This window comes from Myxine glutinosa, chromosome 1, assembly GCF_964187855.1.
Source record: "Myxine glutinosa chromosome 1, kmMyxGlut1.1, whole genome shotgun sequence".
In the NCBI taxonomy this organism is placed as follows: domain Eukaryota; kingdom Metazoa; phylum Chordata; class Myxini; order Myxiniformes; family Myxinidae; genus Myxine; species Myxine glutinosa.
The window spans coordinates 224,895,800-224,911,892 of NC_136261.1; the positions used below are offsets into that span (position 1 = coordinate 224,895,800).

The window sequence follows — 16,093 nt, forward strand, 5'->3', positions numbered from 1 at the left end:
GGACGAGATAAGTTAGGCAATGTAAAACTGAGTCTACCTGCCTACCTGAGGTGGGATTTTGGTTGCTATGTTGTGCAAGTATTCCCAGAATGATGACTACACTGAGAAACATGCATGGACACAAATAATAGCAGAACAAATGTTGGTCAGAGGTTTCAATTCCAACTTCATACCCATAGGGACTCGCAACCCGTATATTATACCAAAAGGGGCATGACCATTTAGCCATCCTGATTCTTAATGTGTATCAGCTAGTCCTTCACAATATTGGGCATTTTTAATGAGTAATTTAAGCCTATTGTTGGCTTGCACACACCTCTCACCTGTCTAGCCTTGATTCACATCTTGATCCAGCTATAAAGATCCAGGAGGGGGGAGGATGAGGAGGAGGGGGGGAGGAAGAGGGATGATGAGGAGGAGGAGGGGAGGAGGGATGATGAGGAGCAGGAGGGGAGGTGGGGTGATGAGGAGGGGGAGGTGGGATGATGAGGAGGAGGAGGGGAGGGGGGATGATGAGGAGGGGGGAGGAGGGATGCTGAAGAGGAGGGGGGGAGGAGGGATGATGAGGAGCAGGAGGGGAGGTGGGATGATGAGGAGAAGGAGGGGAGGTGGGATGATGAGGAGGGGGAAGGTGGGATGATGAGGAGGGGGAAGGTGGGATGATGAGGAGAGGGGGAGGAGGAATGATGAGGAGGGGGGAGGAGGAATGATGAGGAGGGGAGGAGGGATGATGAGGTGGAGGAGGGAAGAGGGATGATGAGGAGGAGGGAGGTGGGATGATGAGGTGGAGGAGGGAAGAGGATGATGAGGAGGAGGGGAGGAGGGGAAGGGATGATGAGGAGGAGGGGGAGGAGGGGGAGGGATGATGAGGAGGAGGGGGAGGAGGAGCGGGATGATGAGGAGGGGGAGGAGGAGAGGAATGATGAGGAGGTGGTGACAGGAGGAGGAGAGGGCAGGAGGAGGAGGGGCAGGAGGAGGGGAGGGGGAGGGGGAGGCGGGAGAGGGGGAAGGAGGGGGGAGGGATGATGAGGGATGATGAGGAGGGATGATGATGAGGAGGAGGAATGATGAGATGAGGTGAGGAGGAGGGATGATGGACAAGGGTCGAGAGAGGACATGAGGAGGGGGGACAAGAGGATGAGGAGGGGGAACAAGAGGATGAGGAGGGACAAGAGGATGAGGAGGGGGACAAGAGGATGAGGAGGGGGGACAAGAGGCTGAGGAGGGGGGGACAAGAGGCTGAGGAGGGGGGACAAGAGGATGAGGAGGGGGGACAAGAGGATGAGGAGGGGGAACAAGAGGATGAGGAGGGGGGACAAGAGGATGAGGAGGGGGGACAAGAGGATGAGGAGGGGGGACAAGAGGATGAGGGGGGGGACAAGAGGATGAGGAGGGGGGACAAGAGGATGAGGAGGGGGGGACAAGAGGATGAGGAGGGGGGACAAGAGGATGAGGAGGGGGGACAAGAGGATGAGGAGGGGGGACAAGAGGCGCGGAGGGGGGACAAGAGGACGCGGAGGGGGGACAAGAGGACGAGGAAGGGGGACAAGAGGACGAGGAGGGGGGACAAGAGGACGAGGAGGGGGGACAAGAGGACGAGGAGGGGGGACAAGAGGACGAGGAGGGGGGACAAGAGGACGAGGAGGGGGGACAAGAGGACGAGGAGGGGGGGCCAAGAGGACGAGGAGGGGGGGCCAAGAGGACGAGGAGGGGGGACAAGAGGACGAGGAGGGGGGACAAGAGGACGAGGAGGGGGGACAAGAGGACGAGGAGGGGGGACAAGAGGACGAGGAGGGGGACAAGAGGACGAGGGAGGACAAGGGGGTGAGGGAGGACAAGGGGGTGAGGGAGGACAAGGGGGTGAGGGAGGACAAGGGGGTGAGGGAGGACAAGAGGGTGAGGGGGAACAAGGGGATGAGGAGGACAAGGGGATGAGGGGGACAAGGGGCTGAGGGGGACAAGGGGCTGAGGGGGACAAGGGGCTGAGGGGGACAAGGGGCTGAGGGGGACAAGGGGATGAGGGGGACAAGGGGATGAGGAGGACAAGGGGCTGAAGGGGACAAGGGGCTGAGGGGACAAGGGGCTGAGTGGGTCTAGGGGCTGAGGGGGACAAGGGGCTGAGGGGGGACAAGGGGCTGAGGGGGGACAAGGGGCTGAGGGGGCCAAGGGGCTGAGGGGGGACAAAGGGCTGAGGGGGGACAAAGGGCTGAGGGGGGACAAAGGGCTGAGGGGGGACAAAGGGCTGAGGGGGGACAAAGGGCTGAGGGGGGACAAAGGGCTGAGGGGGGACAAAGGGCTGAGGGGGAACAAGGGGCTGAGGGAGGACAAGGGGCTGAGGGGGGACAAGGGGCTGAGGGAGGACAAGGGGCTGAGGGGGGGACAAGGGGATGAGGAGGGGGCAAGGGGACGAGGAGGGGACAAGGGGATGAGGAGGGGACAAGGGCTGAGGGGGACAAGGGGATGAGGAGGGGACAAGGGGATGAGGGAGAAGGGGTGGGAGAGGGACAAGGGTGTGGGGGAGGGACAAGGGTGTGGGGGAGGGACAAGGGGGTGGGGGGAGGGACAAGGGGGTGGGGGGAGGGACAAGGGGGTGGGGGGAGGGACAAGGGGGTGGGGGGAGGGACAATGGGGTGGGGGGAGGGACAATGGGGTGGGGGGAGGGACAAGGGTGTGGGGGAGGGACAAGGGGGTGGGGGGGAGGGACAAGGGGGTGGGGGGAGGGACAAGGGGGTGGGGGGAGGGACAAGGGGGTGGGGGGAGGGACAAGGGGGTGGGGGGAGGGACAATGGGGTGGGGGGAGGGACAATGGGGTGGGGGGAGGGACAATGGGGTGGGGGGAGGGACAATGGGGTGGGGGGAGGGACAATGGGGTGGGGGGAGGGACAAGGGGGTGGGGGGGGACAAGGGGGTGGGGGGGAGGATCAAGGGGGTGAGGGGAGGGAGGAGAGAAGGGGAGGGAGGAGAGAAGGGGAGGGAGGAGAGAAGGGGAGGGAGGAGAGAAGGGGCGGGAGGAGAGAAGGGGAGGGAGGAGAGAAGGGGAGGGAGGAGAGAAGGGGAGGGGAGAGGAGGAATGGGGGGGGGTAGGGGGCAGGAGGGGGAAGGAGGGGAGAGAGAGTATGGGGGGGGATAGGAGGGAGATGGGGTGGGGTGGGGTGGGATAGGAGGGAGATGGGGTGGGGTGGGGTGGGTGGGGTGGGGTGGGGTGGGTGGGTGGGGTGGGGGGAAAGGGGGAGGAGGCGCCTAATAGTAATACTAACAGTAATACCATTACCAATACCTTGCACCGGCTCTGTTCAAAACATTGTGATGAGAATTAATTTTGGGAGACATACCATGATGAAGTTGCTTGTATGAAAGTAAAGCATAACAAGAACAAATTATTATAATAACTATAAGTGTATTTAGGAGACTATAAAGGTTTAAAATCGTACAAATGCCCCTGGAACAACCCCACCATCACAGTCACGGAATGATTTGGATGGAACCACTATTGGAGAAGGTTAATGGTATCTAATCAGTTCTCTCAAATGGATTCGGCAAATCATCGATTAAAAACACACAAGACATGATTGACACTTTCAATCGGGGTTAAGATCAAACAACAACGCCGTAAAAACTACCCTTCTTCCTCATAAATTGCACAAATAAACGAGCAATTGCACGATCAATCTGGTTAACTACATTCACATTAAAAAAGCTGAAGTACAGACAAGATTCCAGTCAAATCTAAAGGGTTCTCCGATAAAAAACAAAACAAAAAAAAACGAGCATTTAAACACGTAATTTGTTAACTCACCGTTTGCCATTTTCCCGACTCGATATTTCTCCGCCGATTTACAAAAAGATCTTCTGTTTCCTTTCCTACAAGACCATGTCAACTTTGAGGCCTTCAAAGCTAAAAATCCTGCAGCTGGAGCACATAACAAGCTCTTTCTTCATTCGTCGGTTTACCGCTGTGTAAAGTGCTCTGTGATTGGTGCATTTTCAACACCACGTCGGTGATTGGTCAACTAGTTTCGACGTGGCGAGGTTGTGTCTTTCCCGTAAATGATAGGTGACATGCTTTGCTTATGTTATATACCACGGAGGTATATAATAAACTGGAGAGCCAATGACGGCTGTCGGCTGAAGCTAGCGGAAGTTGCTTGGCGGCCATATTGGGAAGCCGATTGTGACATTCGTCCACATCCATCAGGGCAAGTAATACAATACACCGGACTCGAACATGCAACTAAATTGGAAGTTTATTGTTCAATAGTTGTTATTTTTCCTTAGCTATCTGATGCCAATAACTGCAAATGAGGGTTGTATAAATTACAGCACTAGGTGGTTTGCCATTGCCTTCCCACTTCGCAGTAGCAGTAGGTAGGGCAGGAAGTTGTTCAGGGTCCTGGTACGAATCCCGATCCTGGTATTTCACGGGCAGGGCGACTGATCATCCTGGCGAACGTTAAGCCGGCTGTCTTGTCTGCTAGTGAAGGAGCTGGGGCTCCCACGTCGATCGGGGAATCGGAATCGGGGAATGGAAGCTGAATGACAGTTGGAAAGTGCCTGTAGCATACTTTATGATAAATGGATTGTCGGGGAAGGAACAGGCGAATTTGGTGACACAATGTCTACTAAAATTGCATGATATCGGTGCAGAGGTGGTTTCCTTAACTTGCGATGGACCGTCCGCTCATTTGACAATGTTACGTGAGCTAGGTGCCGACATCACGCCGCAGAATGTGAAACCAACATTTCCCCACCCAGCAAATCCCGAAAAGAAAATTTGTGTTGTACTCGATGCATGTCACATGCTTAAACTTGCAAGAAACTGTCTTGGATCCATGAAAATGATGGAGGATGGCAACAAAAAAGTCATCGCGTGGAAATACATCCAGGCACTCTTTGATCTGCAGAAGAGGGAAGGCTTGCGTCTGGGAAATAAGCTCTCCCGGAAACACATCGAGTGGAAGAGCAATGTCATGAAGGTGGACACAGCTGCTCAGACATTGAGCACTAGTGTGGCAGATGCAATTCGGTTTTGCAGGGACACTTTGCAACTATCAGAATTTCAGGGCAGTGAGGCTACCTGCCAATACATTGAAACATTGGACAAACTGTTTGACATTCTAAATTCTCGCAATCCATTGGCACGAAACTACAAGGCACCACTCATGACATCACGAGAAGGACTTTTCCTGCCATTCCTGGATACTGCCTACAGTTACTTGTCCAACATCAAAAACATGAATGGTCAAGTTATGACCAATACGCGTTTGAAAACCCCCTTCATTGGTTTCATGATCTGCATAGAGAGTGTCAAAATTTTGTATTTCACATATGTCAAACCTGCCTCATCTCCCCTGCGATACCTGCTCACGTACAAAATGAGCCAAGACCACATTGAACTTTTCTTTGGAGCGGTCCGCATTGCATGTGGAAGTGGGAATAACCCAACGGCCCGGCAGTTTGTTGCCGCATATAAGCGCCTCTTGATGCGACATGACATCAAGTCTGCAAGTGGGAACTGTTCTGCACAGGACTCAACCAGAATCCTGAATGCGGCTTCCTTCAAGTGCGTTGCAAAGCAGGCTGTGCCTGACGAGAGTCACGACATGTTGGTGGCCAGACGATACGACCTGGAGTTGAGATCGCCGGCAAAAGAGGACCACGACTATGCGGATATTCCAAATTTTGAGCAACTTTCCATCTTTACAGAGTCATGTGTTGGCTATATTGCCGGCTATGTGGTGAGGATGGTGAGGAAGACTCTGAAGTGTAGCCAATGTCTTTCTGCATTGACCAGTAACAACGAAGAATGGCAAACCACACCAATGTACAGCCTGATTGTTACCAAGAACAGGGGTGGCCTCATAGTTCCCTCGCACAGTGTTGTTCGTGTCTGTGAGGCGACTGAACGCTGTGTCAAGAGGCTCCTGGCTGTAAGCAATGGCAAAATGCCTCGTGAAAGTGGGATAAGAGTGGCAATTTCCACTTCTGTCCTTTCTGAGGTCGGTCGGTCTACATTTGCTTCCTTGGATCGGCACATGTTTGACTGTGAGGCAGACAGCAACCATGTGTTTGCTTTAATACATTCTGTATCACAATCATACAGCAAGATACGTTTCCATCATGTTGTGAGAACACTCGATGATGACATGAAGGAAGAGCGCATCAGGAAAAAATATTGCAAACTGGTCCTGTTTGCTCACCAGTGAGGCAACACCAGAGCAAGCTGAAATATAAGAGCGACCTCATCTCTACATGGTGTGGGTGTGTTTTGTGGGTTAACTGTGAATTGTGTGGGTTAACTACATGACAGCGTTTCATGTCATTTATGTGACTGACTCACTGTTGATGTGTTGCTGACCCATGTCAGTGTAGAATAAACTCTGGTTATCATTATATCTGCGTGGTTTCTAACATCTCGGTAATAGAAACATACACATCTTAGTTACAATATAATGACTGAATTAAGTAACATCATATAACATGACAACACATCAGATCTTTATATTGAGGAATATTATAGAACAAGCCAAAGAATGGCAAACGACGATGTACCTCAATTTATAGATTTCTAGAAAGCTTTCGACTCCTTGCCCAGAGAAAGTCTGGGTCATAATGAAGAAATACAGCATACCTGGAAAATTAGTGAACCTTGTAAAAGCCCTTTACCAAGACTTTCAATGTGCGGTCGTCGACCAAGGTGAAACAACAGAATGGTTCAAGGTGAAGACAGGAGTTAAACAGGGGTGTAACATGTCAGGATTCTTATTCCTACTAGTGGGTGATTGGGTCATGAGAAGAACGATAAAGAACACCGAGCGGTAATTTTAGGCACTTTTTTTTCAAACAAGCTCTAAACCATTGGATTCCCCAGGAAAAATGCGTCTAGAACCAACTTCAAACTTAATGAACACCATTTCCTTAAAGAACGGGATTCTGAGCCCGAATATCAGTTCAAATATTAGTATTCTATATTAATTAAATAGTCGGCGGTCCTAAAATTCGCTCCAGCTGCATCATCAGTGCGCCACGCCTTTGCTTTGACAGGCTTACGATCGGCTTCCCAATATGGCCGCCAGACTATTTCCGGTGGCTTCACGGCGGCTAATGCTGCGAGGTGGCCAATTGGCTCTCCATATTATATACCTCCGTGTTATATACACTAGGGCATGCCCGTACTATATCTATATCTAAAATTATATCCCCCCCCTCTATTTACATGAAATGGTTTGGTCCAAAGCGAACGGCTTGCGAGTGGTGACAATCCCCCCCCTCTATTTACATGCAATGGTTTGGTCCAAAGCGAACGGCTTCCGGAGTTTGGTAAAGAAATCGCCATCGCGTGCACAAACGCGCAGGAAAGCGAATGAATCGCAAATTCGGTTTTATTAGTTGTAAAACATAGTTTAACGCCAACATAGTTTTCCAACGTGAAATAAATGAATACGCTCTCAAATGTGCCATCCGAGGCAGAGTGTGCCCGCCACGTTCGGCACACGCGATCGTTCGCTGCTCTCTGATTGGTTGAATCGTTTTTTGGACATAGCTCGGTAAGTAATTGTCCGATTAATATGAAACCTTGAAAAGGCACATCCTCGGGTCCCCAGCAATATACCTGGCAAGTTAAAAGTATATCGGACCCGTGGTTGTCGAGAAACAGCGGTCACAGACAAACGTACAGACGTACAGACAGACAGACAGAGATTACTGGAATTATAGATAGATGACTAAAGAAAATGTGTAAAATATGTACAACATCAATCTGTCTTTCGAGCTGCATTGCATTCCATCTCGTTATCACTTTCATACCAACACTTCCTGTTTCGAACAGAAAACACACACACACACACACACACACACACACACACACACACACACACACACACACACACAATATTGTGCACGCATATTTTGCTTCATTTCATTACTCATCACTTACAATGATGTGATTGCAAAGACTCATGAAAAAGTCCCCAAAAAAACCCAAAAAGTCAAAGCAGGACAACCAAATGGATTGTAAATCTTTAATTCAATTAAAAATTTAGTGTTAATTTAGCGTTAAATTATTGAAAACAATACCATATGTTACACAGAGATAAAAATCAAATGTACAATATCGTATAATAATAATAATATCGATACAATAAAATATTTAAATTGGAAATAGTTTTGAACAATACTCTTAATGTGTTTACTCCATCGGCTTTGCCTCCATTTGGAGAACCACCCGGAGGTTTACCGCGGTTTCACCGCATAATCCAGCAACAAGCTCAATAAGCGTTACATTAAAAAGTCAAGAATGTGGAAAGATTGGAATGAAAAATTATTTCAAAAATAACATTTCAGTTCCTTATTTCATCGACGGTATTACTCATACAATATTTATTTGCCAAACGACAATCCATAAGTAGCATATTCATAATGCTTGCACAACAAGGAAAACAAAGCTTCATGAGATTTAAAAAAGGATCACAAAGATACGTGCAAACGTGCACAGCTCAGAAACACGAGCGCCAGAGCGTGAGCAAATTAAAAATAATCATCAACAATTACCCTGCACTTGCAGGAATTACAAAAATACATCCGAAAATACATCCACATGTGAGGGGGAAAAATGCACATTTTATATTTTTTAATCATCGACGTCTTTCCGTTCACACCATTCTTGGTGTCCATCATCTCTGCTCAGAAGCCGAAGGTCATCAATCCAAAGTCAATGTTAGGGGTGGTGGTGACCTGAGCCTCTTTTTCCCTCCTTGCTGTTCAGTTTTTCTCCCACTTCTTTCCACAAAATTACCCTTTCCCCTATCTGACATTTTCAGCATATTTCCCATCCCTGGAAAACTTTGCGGCCGACGATGGCAAAAGGCATTGCACGTGTTCGTCTTCTCGGTCCCTACAACCTTGCCCTCACGCCTGTCCGCTTCTGGCGTCTTTGTCGTTTGTCCGGCTTCAGGCAGGATAGACCGTACGCCGAAACAGGGTGCAATGGTCTTTTCGGCCTCGGTAATGCGTTGCTCAAAACGTTTCCGGTCACGCGCAGCCTGCTCCCAAGGTCCGTGTCGGGCAGCACGGTGAGCAAAGGCCCACACAACAAGGTGATGCACACGCACATGTGAAGAAAAGCACACCTAATGAAGAGAAGTGTGGTGGGGAGTTGGAATTTAATTTCTCATAATACAATAATGCAAAAAAAAAAGAAAAAAAAAAAAGAGGCAAATTATAAAGTATAAAATCAGGATATAACATTTATAAGTACTTCGTTTGAAAAATACAATGTGACGATTATGCAACTAATGAAGCAATCGGAGAAACACTTGGACAAATTCCAGTGAATGGGAGAATACGTAGATCCAGACCGAAATGGATTGGACATGTTGAAATAATGGAGGAAACAAAAAGTGAAAGAATATACCAAAGCAGGAAGAACGGTAGAAGGCCAGTGGGTAGAACAAGAACCAGATGGAAACAAACAGGGGAAAAGGATGTGATGGAAGCTGGAATGAATTGCTATGGAAGAAACACAACATCTAGCCCAAGACAAGGAAGTGCTGATAGCTTTCAGGCCTTATGCTGCACAGCAACAGGAAGATATAAGATACGCACAGTCAGGGTGGGATCAAGATAAAATTTTACAATCTATATATATAAAACACAGTGTGTGTGTGTGTGCGTGTGTGCGTGTGTGTGTGTGTGTGTGTGTGTGTGTGTGTGTGTGTGTGTGTGTGTGTAATGTTACCGGTAGACTCCTAAACGGAGAGGCTCACGTACTTGATATTTGGCACAAACATGGCCATTGAGCCTGGGAAGAACATGGTCGACCTAAAAATTTATTTCATAATATTTTTAAACCATATTTTTACCTCAGCGCATTTCAGCGAGGCATATTATGACCGGAATGGCAGAGCAGCGCGCTGATTCGCTCAGAGCGATCACGTGATGTTCCTTGCCGCCATTAACTCAGTTACGCGTTCGCACGTATTTCAGAGCGAAAAGCAATTCCGTTTTTTCACATTTCAGCGACAAACATTGCCATTCACACCACATAGGTTTTTTTCCCTTTCATCTTTAGATCCATATTTTTTGCCATAACGTAGCGCATTATGGCTCTCTCAAGCTCGAGTTAGCCAATCACCTGGGTACATTAGGCCACGTTGGCCACGCCCACGACACGACGCAGAGTTGCAATCGATCGCTCAGAGCGATCACGTGATGTTCCTTGCCGTGCGATTGCGTTTTTTCACATTTCAGCGAGGAACAACAGACAAACCTGCTAGCTAGGTAACATCACATAGGTTTTTTTTTCTTTCATCTTTAGATCCATATTTTTTTTCAGCGAGGAATCTTCTCTCCTCCCCCTCCTCCTCCCCTCCCCCCCGTTCCCTCCTCCTCCCCTCCCCCCCGTTCCCCTCCCCTCCCCCCCGTTCCCCTCCCCTCCCCTTCCCTCGCCCCTCCCCCCCGTTCCCCTCCCCTCCCCCCGTTCCCCTCCCCCCCCCTTCCCCCTCCCTTTCCCCCTCCCGGCAATGCCGGGTACTTCTTCTAGTATTTAATAAAACTCTTATACTTTCGGTATTGGGGCTATGCCTAGAGGTACGCACAATCGCCTCTAAGACATCTAGCCTGGGTTTGAATCTCGATCCCGCTATAACTGTCATCCCGGTGTTTCACAAGTTGTGTGGTTTATCAATGTTTGTGCCGTCCCTCAAAAGGATGTGAAACTGGAGCATCCATCCATGGATCAGCCCTGGTCATTGGTGGATGTTGAAGATTGCACAGTGTCCTTCACGAAGAGGGAAGTTGTCTATGGCACCCTGGCCAAATTACTACACCTCAAGTCGAGTACCTGGATTGCGACCTGTGCAGGAATGGTTCTCGCCTCGAAATGTTTCTCGACTTGTTGTGCTACACCCATGAATCTGAGTCTTCATCTTCTTCAACAGCCCCAATTATTCCCACATTATTGTGGGGTTGGCCTGGGAAAGTTTTTGGCCCAAGTCTTTCACAAACCGTTTGGTCAGACATGACCCTCAACTAAATAGTTAGGGCAGGAATTTGCAATTTGTTCATGGTGCCGGCGAGATCTCGCCCACTCTTTAATGTACACCAACTAATGTCGGCAGACGGGATGCCAGTTTAACGTCCCTGGACGGCACACCATTGATGAATCACCTGCTTGTGAAACACTGGAGAAGTAGCAGTAGGAGTAGCAGTAGCAGTAGGAGTAGGAGTAGGAGTAGCAGTAGCAGCAGTAGGAGTAGCAGCAGTAGGAGTAGCAGCAGTAGGAGTAGCAGCAGTAGGAGTAGCAGCAGTAGGAGTAGCAGCAGTAGGAGTAGCAGCAGTAGGAGTAGAAGCAGTAGGAGTAGCAGCAGTAAGAGTAGCAGCAGTAGGAGTAGCAGCAGTAGGAGTAGCAGCAGTAGGAGTAGCAGCAGTAGGAGTAGCAGCAGTAGGAGTAGGAGTAGCAGCAGTAGGAGTAGCAGCAGTAGGAGTAGCAGTAGGAGTAGGAGTAGTAGCAGCAGTGGGAGAAGCAGTAGGAGTAGCAGTAGCAAGAGTAAGAATAGGAGTAGGAGTAGGAGTAGGAGTAGCAGCAGCAAGAGTAAGAATAGGAGTAGGAGTAGGAGTAGTAGTAGTTGTTGTTGTTGTTGTTGTTGTATAGCCGGACAGTTCTCTTAAACAAGGCCGTGGTATGCCGATTGATCTCCCAGGAGCGACCCAGACATCCACCACATCTAAGATAGTGTACCCCCGCCTTTACAGAGTTAGAGAGAGAGACAAGAGGGAAAGGGCTGGTCCATAACGACCGGTCGGCACTCTGACCATGACCGCGCAGCAGGGAAGAATGGGGAAGATTTGGCCCCCGACTTGCGTTGGGGTGTACAACCACCACAAAGAGGAGTCCCCAATAGTTGTGGGATGACAATTTATAGCTAGACTGAGACCCAGAGTTATACTGAGTACGGGCCTCAAGTTGTTCATAATTATCCTTCTCTCAGTATTCAGAGTATGTAATGACTAATGAGGTACAAGTACAAGTTGTGCTAAAACGGAAATGTTCATTCATACATATAAGAACATTTGTTCTTTGAAAGAGAACAGTCCGACAAACAAAGAACTGCATTGGGGCAAATTACATGTAACCAAGTAAGAAGTGACTCATAAAATGGTTAAATTATTACCATCTAGAACAATGTCTTGCCTACAGTTTCATCATTTCCTTCTCCTGTTGGTTACTCGACAACCCGACACACATCTTCCAGCAAAGGAGGCATGCTTCAGGAGAAGGAAGATGAAGGATTTACCTGGAACCTCAAGCCAGCGAATAAAATGAATGAATTCTGAACAAACGATGACACCAACAAGCATTTTACAAAAAATGTAGGCAAATCAATACGTAGTGTAAATAGTGCCTCTACCATGAGATGGTAAATTCTCACACTCAGCGAAGCCTCGCTCAAGACCCGATAGCAGCAACAAACTACAACCACAACTTCCTTGTTGTGTAGTCGGCTGGGAATGTTTTGGCTGAAGTGTTTAATACATGGCCATACTTGACGTTTGGCAGAAAGAAATTTGAGCTCGAATTGGGAAGTTGTTCAGTGCCGGAAATAACTCACCTACTCTTCACGAAGAACACTGTGGGATATTTAACCACCGCTGACTAATGCGAGCAGATGGTACACGCAATCGATCAATACAGCAAGGTAAATATCTCCATGTTTTTTTTTAGCAGCAAGAAGTCCATTTGAAGTAATTTGGCAATAATTTCAACATAATTAAGCATTTATCTAGCAAAATATGACACGTCACTTTGCTTTCACTCTTCTTCCTTTCGCTTAAAATAATACAAGCAACTAGAACAGTACTCGGTAGAGAGCATACCTCCACCAGGCTGAACACTTTACGTTTTGTATCCCACTGATAGGTGGGATAGGGATCCGGACCTGAACCAAAATCTAATCGGCTTGTTCTTGTCGCCTGAGCAAATCCTCCACCAATTCCGTCCCAATCCATCCACAACCTTTTGAGATATAGTGATGTGCGTGTATATACTATATCTATATATATATATTTATAAAATAAAGTTTTTGTTTGTTTGTTTGTCTGCGCGCGCTAATCTCCTGAACGGTGAAAGACAGGAGGAAACCTCTGGAACAAAAAATGTCGGGACGGGCCCCGGGAAGGTTTTAGTTAGGTGGCGAGGCCGGTCGAGGCCGCTTCGGCCGGACTGGGCCCATTTCGCAATTAAAAGCGGAGCTGAATTATAGAAATCAATCTTCTATGGCCACGAGTAAAAGCTGAATTATAGTAGTAAATTCATTCAAAAAGAACTAAAAATGTCGGGACGGGCCCCAGGAAGGTTATAGGCTAGGTGACGAAGACGGTCAATGCCACCTCAGCCGGGCTGGGCCCATTTTGCAATTAAAAGCTAGGCTGAATTATAGTAGTCAATCTTCTACGGCCGCGAGTAAAAGCTGAATTATAGTAGTAAATTCATTCAAAAAGAACCCGGGCAACGCCGGGTATATATATATATCGTTTTTGGCCTCATCTCTGAATGGTGAAGAATTACTTTAAATTTATAGTATTCGGATCTTCACCGAAGTCGAATTGATTCGACCTCGTCACACACACAACCTGTCCACCAAGTTTTGCCATAATCCGTCCATAACTTTTTGAGATATCCTGCTCACAGACAAACAGACAGGGGTGAGAACATCTTCCGTCCACCCTCGATGGCAGAGGTAAGGAAAAGGAATACCAAAAACAACTTCCATAATACCTTAAGCACAATATGCACAACAAAATATGCAACAGGGCAGACATCGGTGGTGAGCAAACCCATCTCAGAGATGACATTTAAAGAACATCAACCGTTGCTATAGTTACCATCTTGTGGCGCTCTTTTTTTGAAGACGTGAAGGTGCGTTCGGCATCCTCCGCAACTCGGACAACTTTCCGCTGTCCCGCCAAATTCTCCGTCCTGGAAGGTCTTTGGGTCAGACTGTGGACACATGCCCTGAAGTTCAGTGGGCAGTAAGTGTCATCAAGGCGTAAGAACTCTCTCATCACATCGCAGTCACCACTCTCATTCCCACAAGAGCCATCACTGGGTTCATCACTTCCACCTTCGGCTCCACCACAAGAATCTCCATCCTCGTCCCAATTCGCACACACAAGCCCATCTTTACTGGAGTCCTTATGGCCTCCACCTTCATCCTCCGGCTCAACGTCTCCAAAATCCTCGTCGTACTTTGCGTCTGAAATCTCGTCCTCGTCGTCGTCGTCCTCGTCCTCGTCATCCCCGCCAAGAATGTACTGGATTATGGGATTTGTGCATCGAGGCCGGTCCCACACTGGGCCCGGTCCCAGCTCCGATATCACGTCACCGTTGTGGTTGTTCATGCTGGGCCACCTATCGAGTATCCCAGCCATTGACACGGCTCGTAGCGCTTTCTGTCCACTTCGCGGATCGTGATTCAAATTATATTTCCGGCCCAGTGATTCAAATTGGAATACTGTAGGTATCGGCGTTTCTTTTGTTCAATCGGACAGTCAACGGTCAAACCTTGCCAATACTTCAACGCCTGACAAACCCACGAGGAAGGAGCAACCTGTATACGAGCCATCTTACCACCGCGTCACATGAACATCAAATACGGTCACGTGACTTCGGCGAAATGAAGTTCGTTTTTTTTGCCGTCTTCCTTCCTTTAAACGGAGCGACGTTTCCAAATGCCATATCAATATGTAAAATATACATAATGACCTGGATTTACACAAACTATAAGCTAAAATATCTGAATAACAGGCCAAGCAAAAAAGAAAAAAGCTTCAGCAACTCTCTATCACAACCTACACCGCCATGGTCAGAGAAACTGCGTCAGCAACCAACTCAAAATGTATGTATCCTGTGCATCGATAGGTGCTATATTTTAATTACGTACGTAAAGGGGGATTTGTGACGACGTGGACAGGGCTCGGTCTGGTCGAAATACCTTTACATATACATTTAGGGGCTGCACACAAAATACGCGTCTTTCGGCAGTTTTTAAACTCCGCCTTTGACGCTTGGTGACGCGTGGCCTGGCCACGCCCTAGAAAAAAAAAACACGTGACCGTAATTAACAGCAAAGGCGTTGCATTTGACAGCCCAATCAATGAATGAGTGTTTCCCTACAGGCTACAGCTCCCTCAAACTTTTACAATCTTCTTGTAATCTTCTATATTCAGAGTTGCCAACGTAGCTTCCCCTGAAGGCTGCAAGTCATGGTAGGTATTTGGAATTTGGCCAGGATGCCGGTGATAGGTCGCCTCCAAACGAATTGCATGGAATTTGCACGGTAACCTTTTCCCTTCCCCTATACCCAATTTGAATTTATAACATGTCCAAATATTTAACATAATAATTTGCAACTCATCATTGGCAAACATGGAAAACCATGTTTGGCCCTGTCGATTGCTCACATTTGTTTTTTGTTTTTTTTTTACCAGGGAATGAAATAGTTGTGGGAAATGTCCCATTCGTAATATGGCCAAACTGCAGCAGAAGTATAAACATGGCTGCGATTTTGGTGTAATCATTAATGAGGTCTATGTACAGTCAGCCATCAGCAGGTGTCTGTTCAATTCATCGTAAAGTATTAATTTTATTCTTGAAAAGTGCAAATGTAACATTCAGTGTATTAATATTAACGTGTTCCAAATATCACGTGTTTCACTGTCCTTTGTTCCACCCACAACAGTTCGTTTTGTGGAATGAAAATCTAGGAGTAGATATATACAGTGATACACTCGATAAAAAATAGGCATCTTCTGATGAAAATGAAATCTCTGGCCAGTGTACATAATAGGTCCAGACTGTGCAATATAAAGATGCACGATAAAAAATAATCAGATGGAAATGCCATGTCTGGACTGGCAGGATGGCCAAGGCCTTAGAGGTATTGCATCCTCACCTCTGAGCCGTCGAGCCTGGGTTTGAATCTCAGCCCATCCACAAACTGTCATCCTGATGATTATATGCAGGGGTGCAGTGCTACTGGAACGCACCATAGTCAGGTTCACTATGTTTTTTCGTTCAAAATCATGGTAGATTAGCAAA

General features: G+C 47.9%; 2 protein-coding genes across 2 annotated transcripts in view; both read right to left on the bottom strand.

Moving 5' to 3' along the window:
- Positions 1-3,954, bottom strand: part of TMEM167B (transmembrane protein 167B) — a 23,461-nt gene extending 19,507 nt beyond the window's left edge. The window contains exon 1 of the mRNA XM_078784334.1: positions 3,797-3,954. Coding sequence (XP_078640460.1) covers positions 3,797-3,806 — 10 coding nt within the window. The 5' untranslated portion in view covers positions 3,807-3,954. The remainder of the gene's footprint in view (positions 1-3,796) is intronic.
- Positions 3,955-8,004: 4,050 nt separating this feature from the next.
- LOC137418393 (uncharacterized) lies at positions 8,005-14,956 on the bottom strand. Its single transcript, XM_078784340.1, has 2 exons — positions 13,879-14,956; positions 8,005-9,125 (listed from the first exon to the last, which is right to left on the bottom strand). The coding sequence occupies exons 1-2, from the start codon at positions 14,422-14,424 to the stop codon at positions 8,697-8,699; spliced, it is 975 nt and encodes a 324-aa protein (XP_078640466.1). The 5' UTR covers positions 14,425-14,956; the 3' UTR covers positions 8,005-8,696.
- Positions 14,957-16,093: the final 1,137 nt, after the last annotated feature.

Bases quoted from the DNA above. Each gene is read 5' to 3' on its own strand.
- LOC137418393 (XM_078784340.1), bottom strand. From the start codon at position 14,424: ATGGCTGGGATACTCGATAGGTGGCCCAGCATGAACAACCACAACGGT. The intron at 9,126-13,878 runs GTAACTATAGCA...TCTCTTCATTAG, and splicing joins AAAAAGAGCGCCACAAGATG to GTGTGCTTTTCTTCACATGT.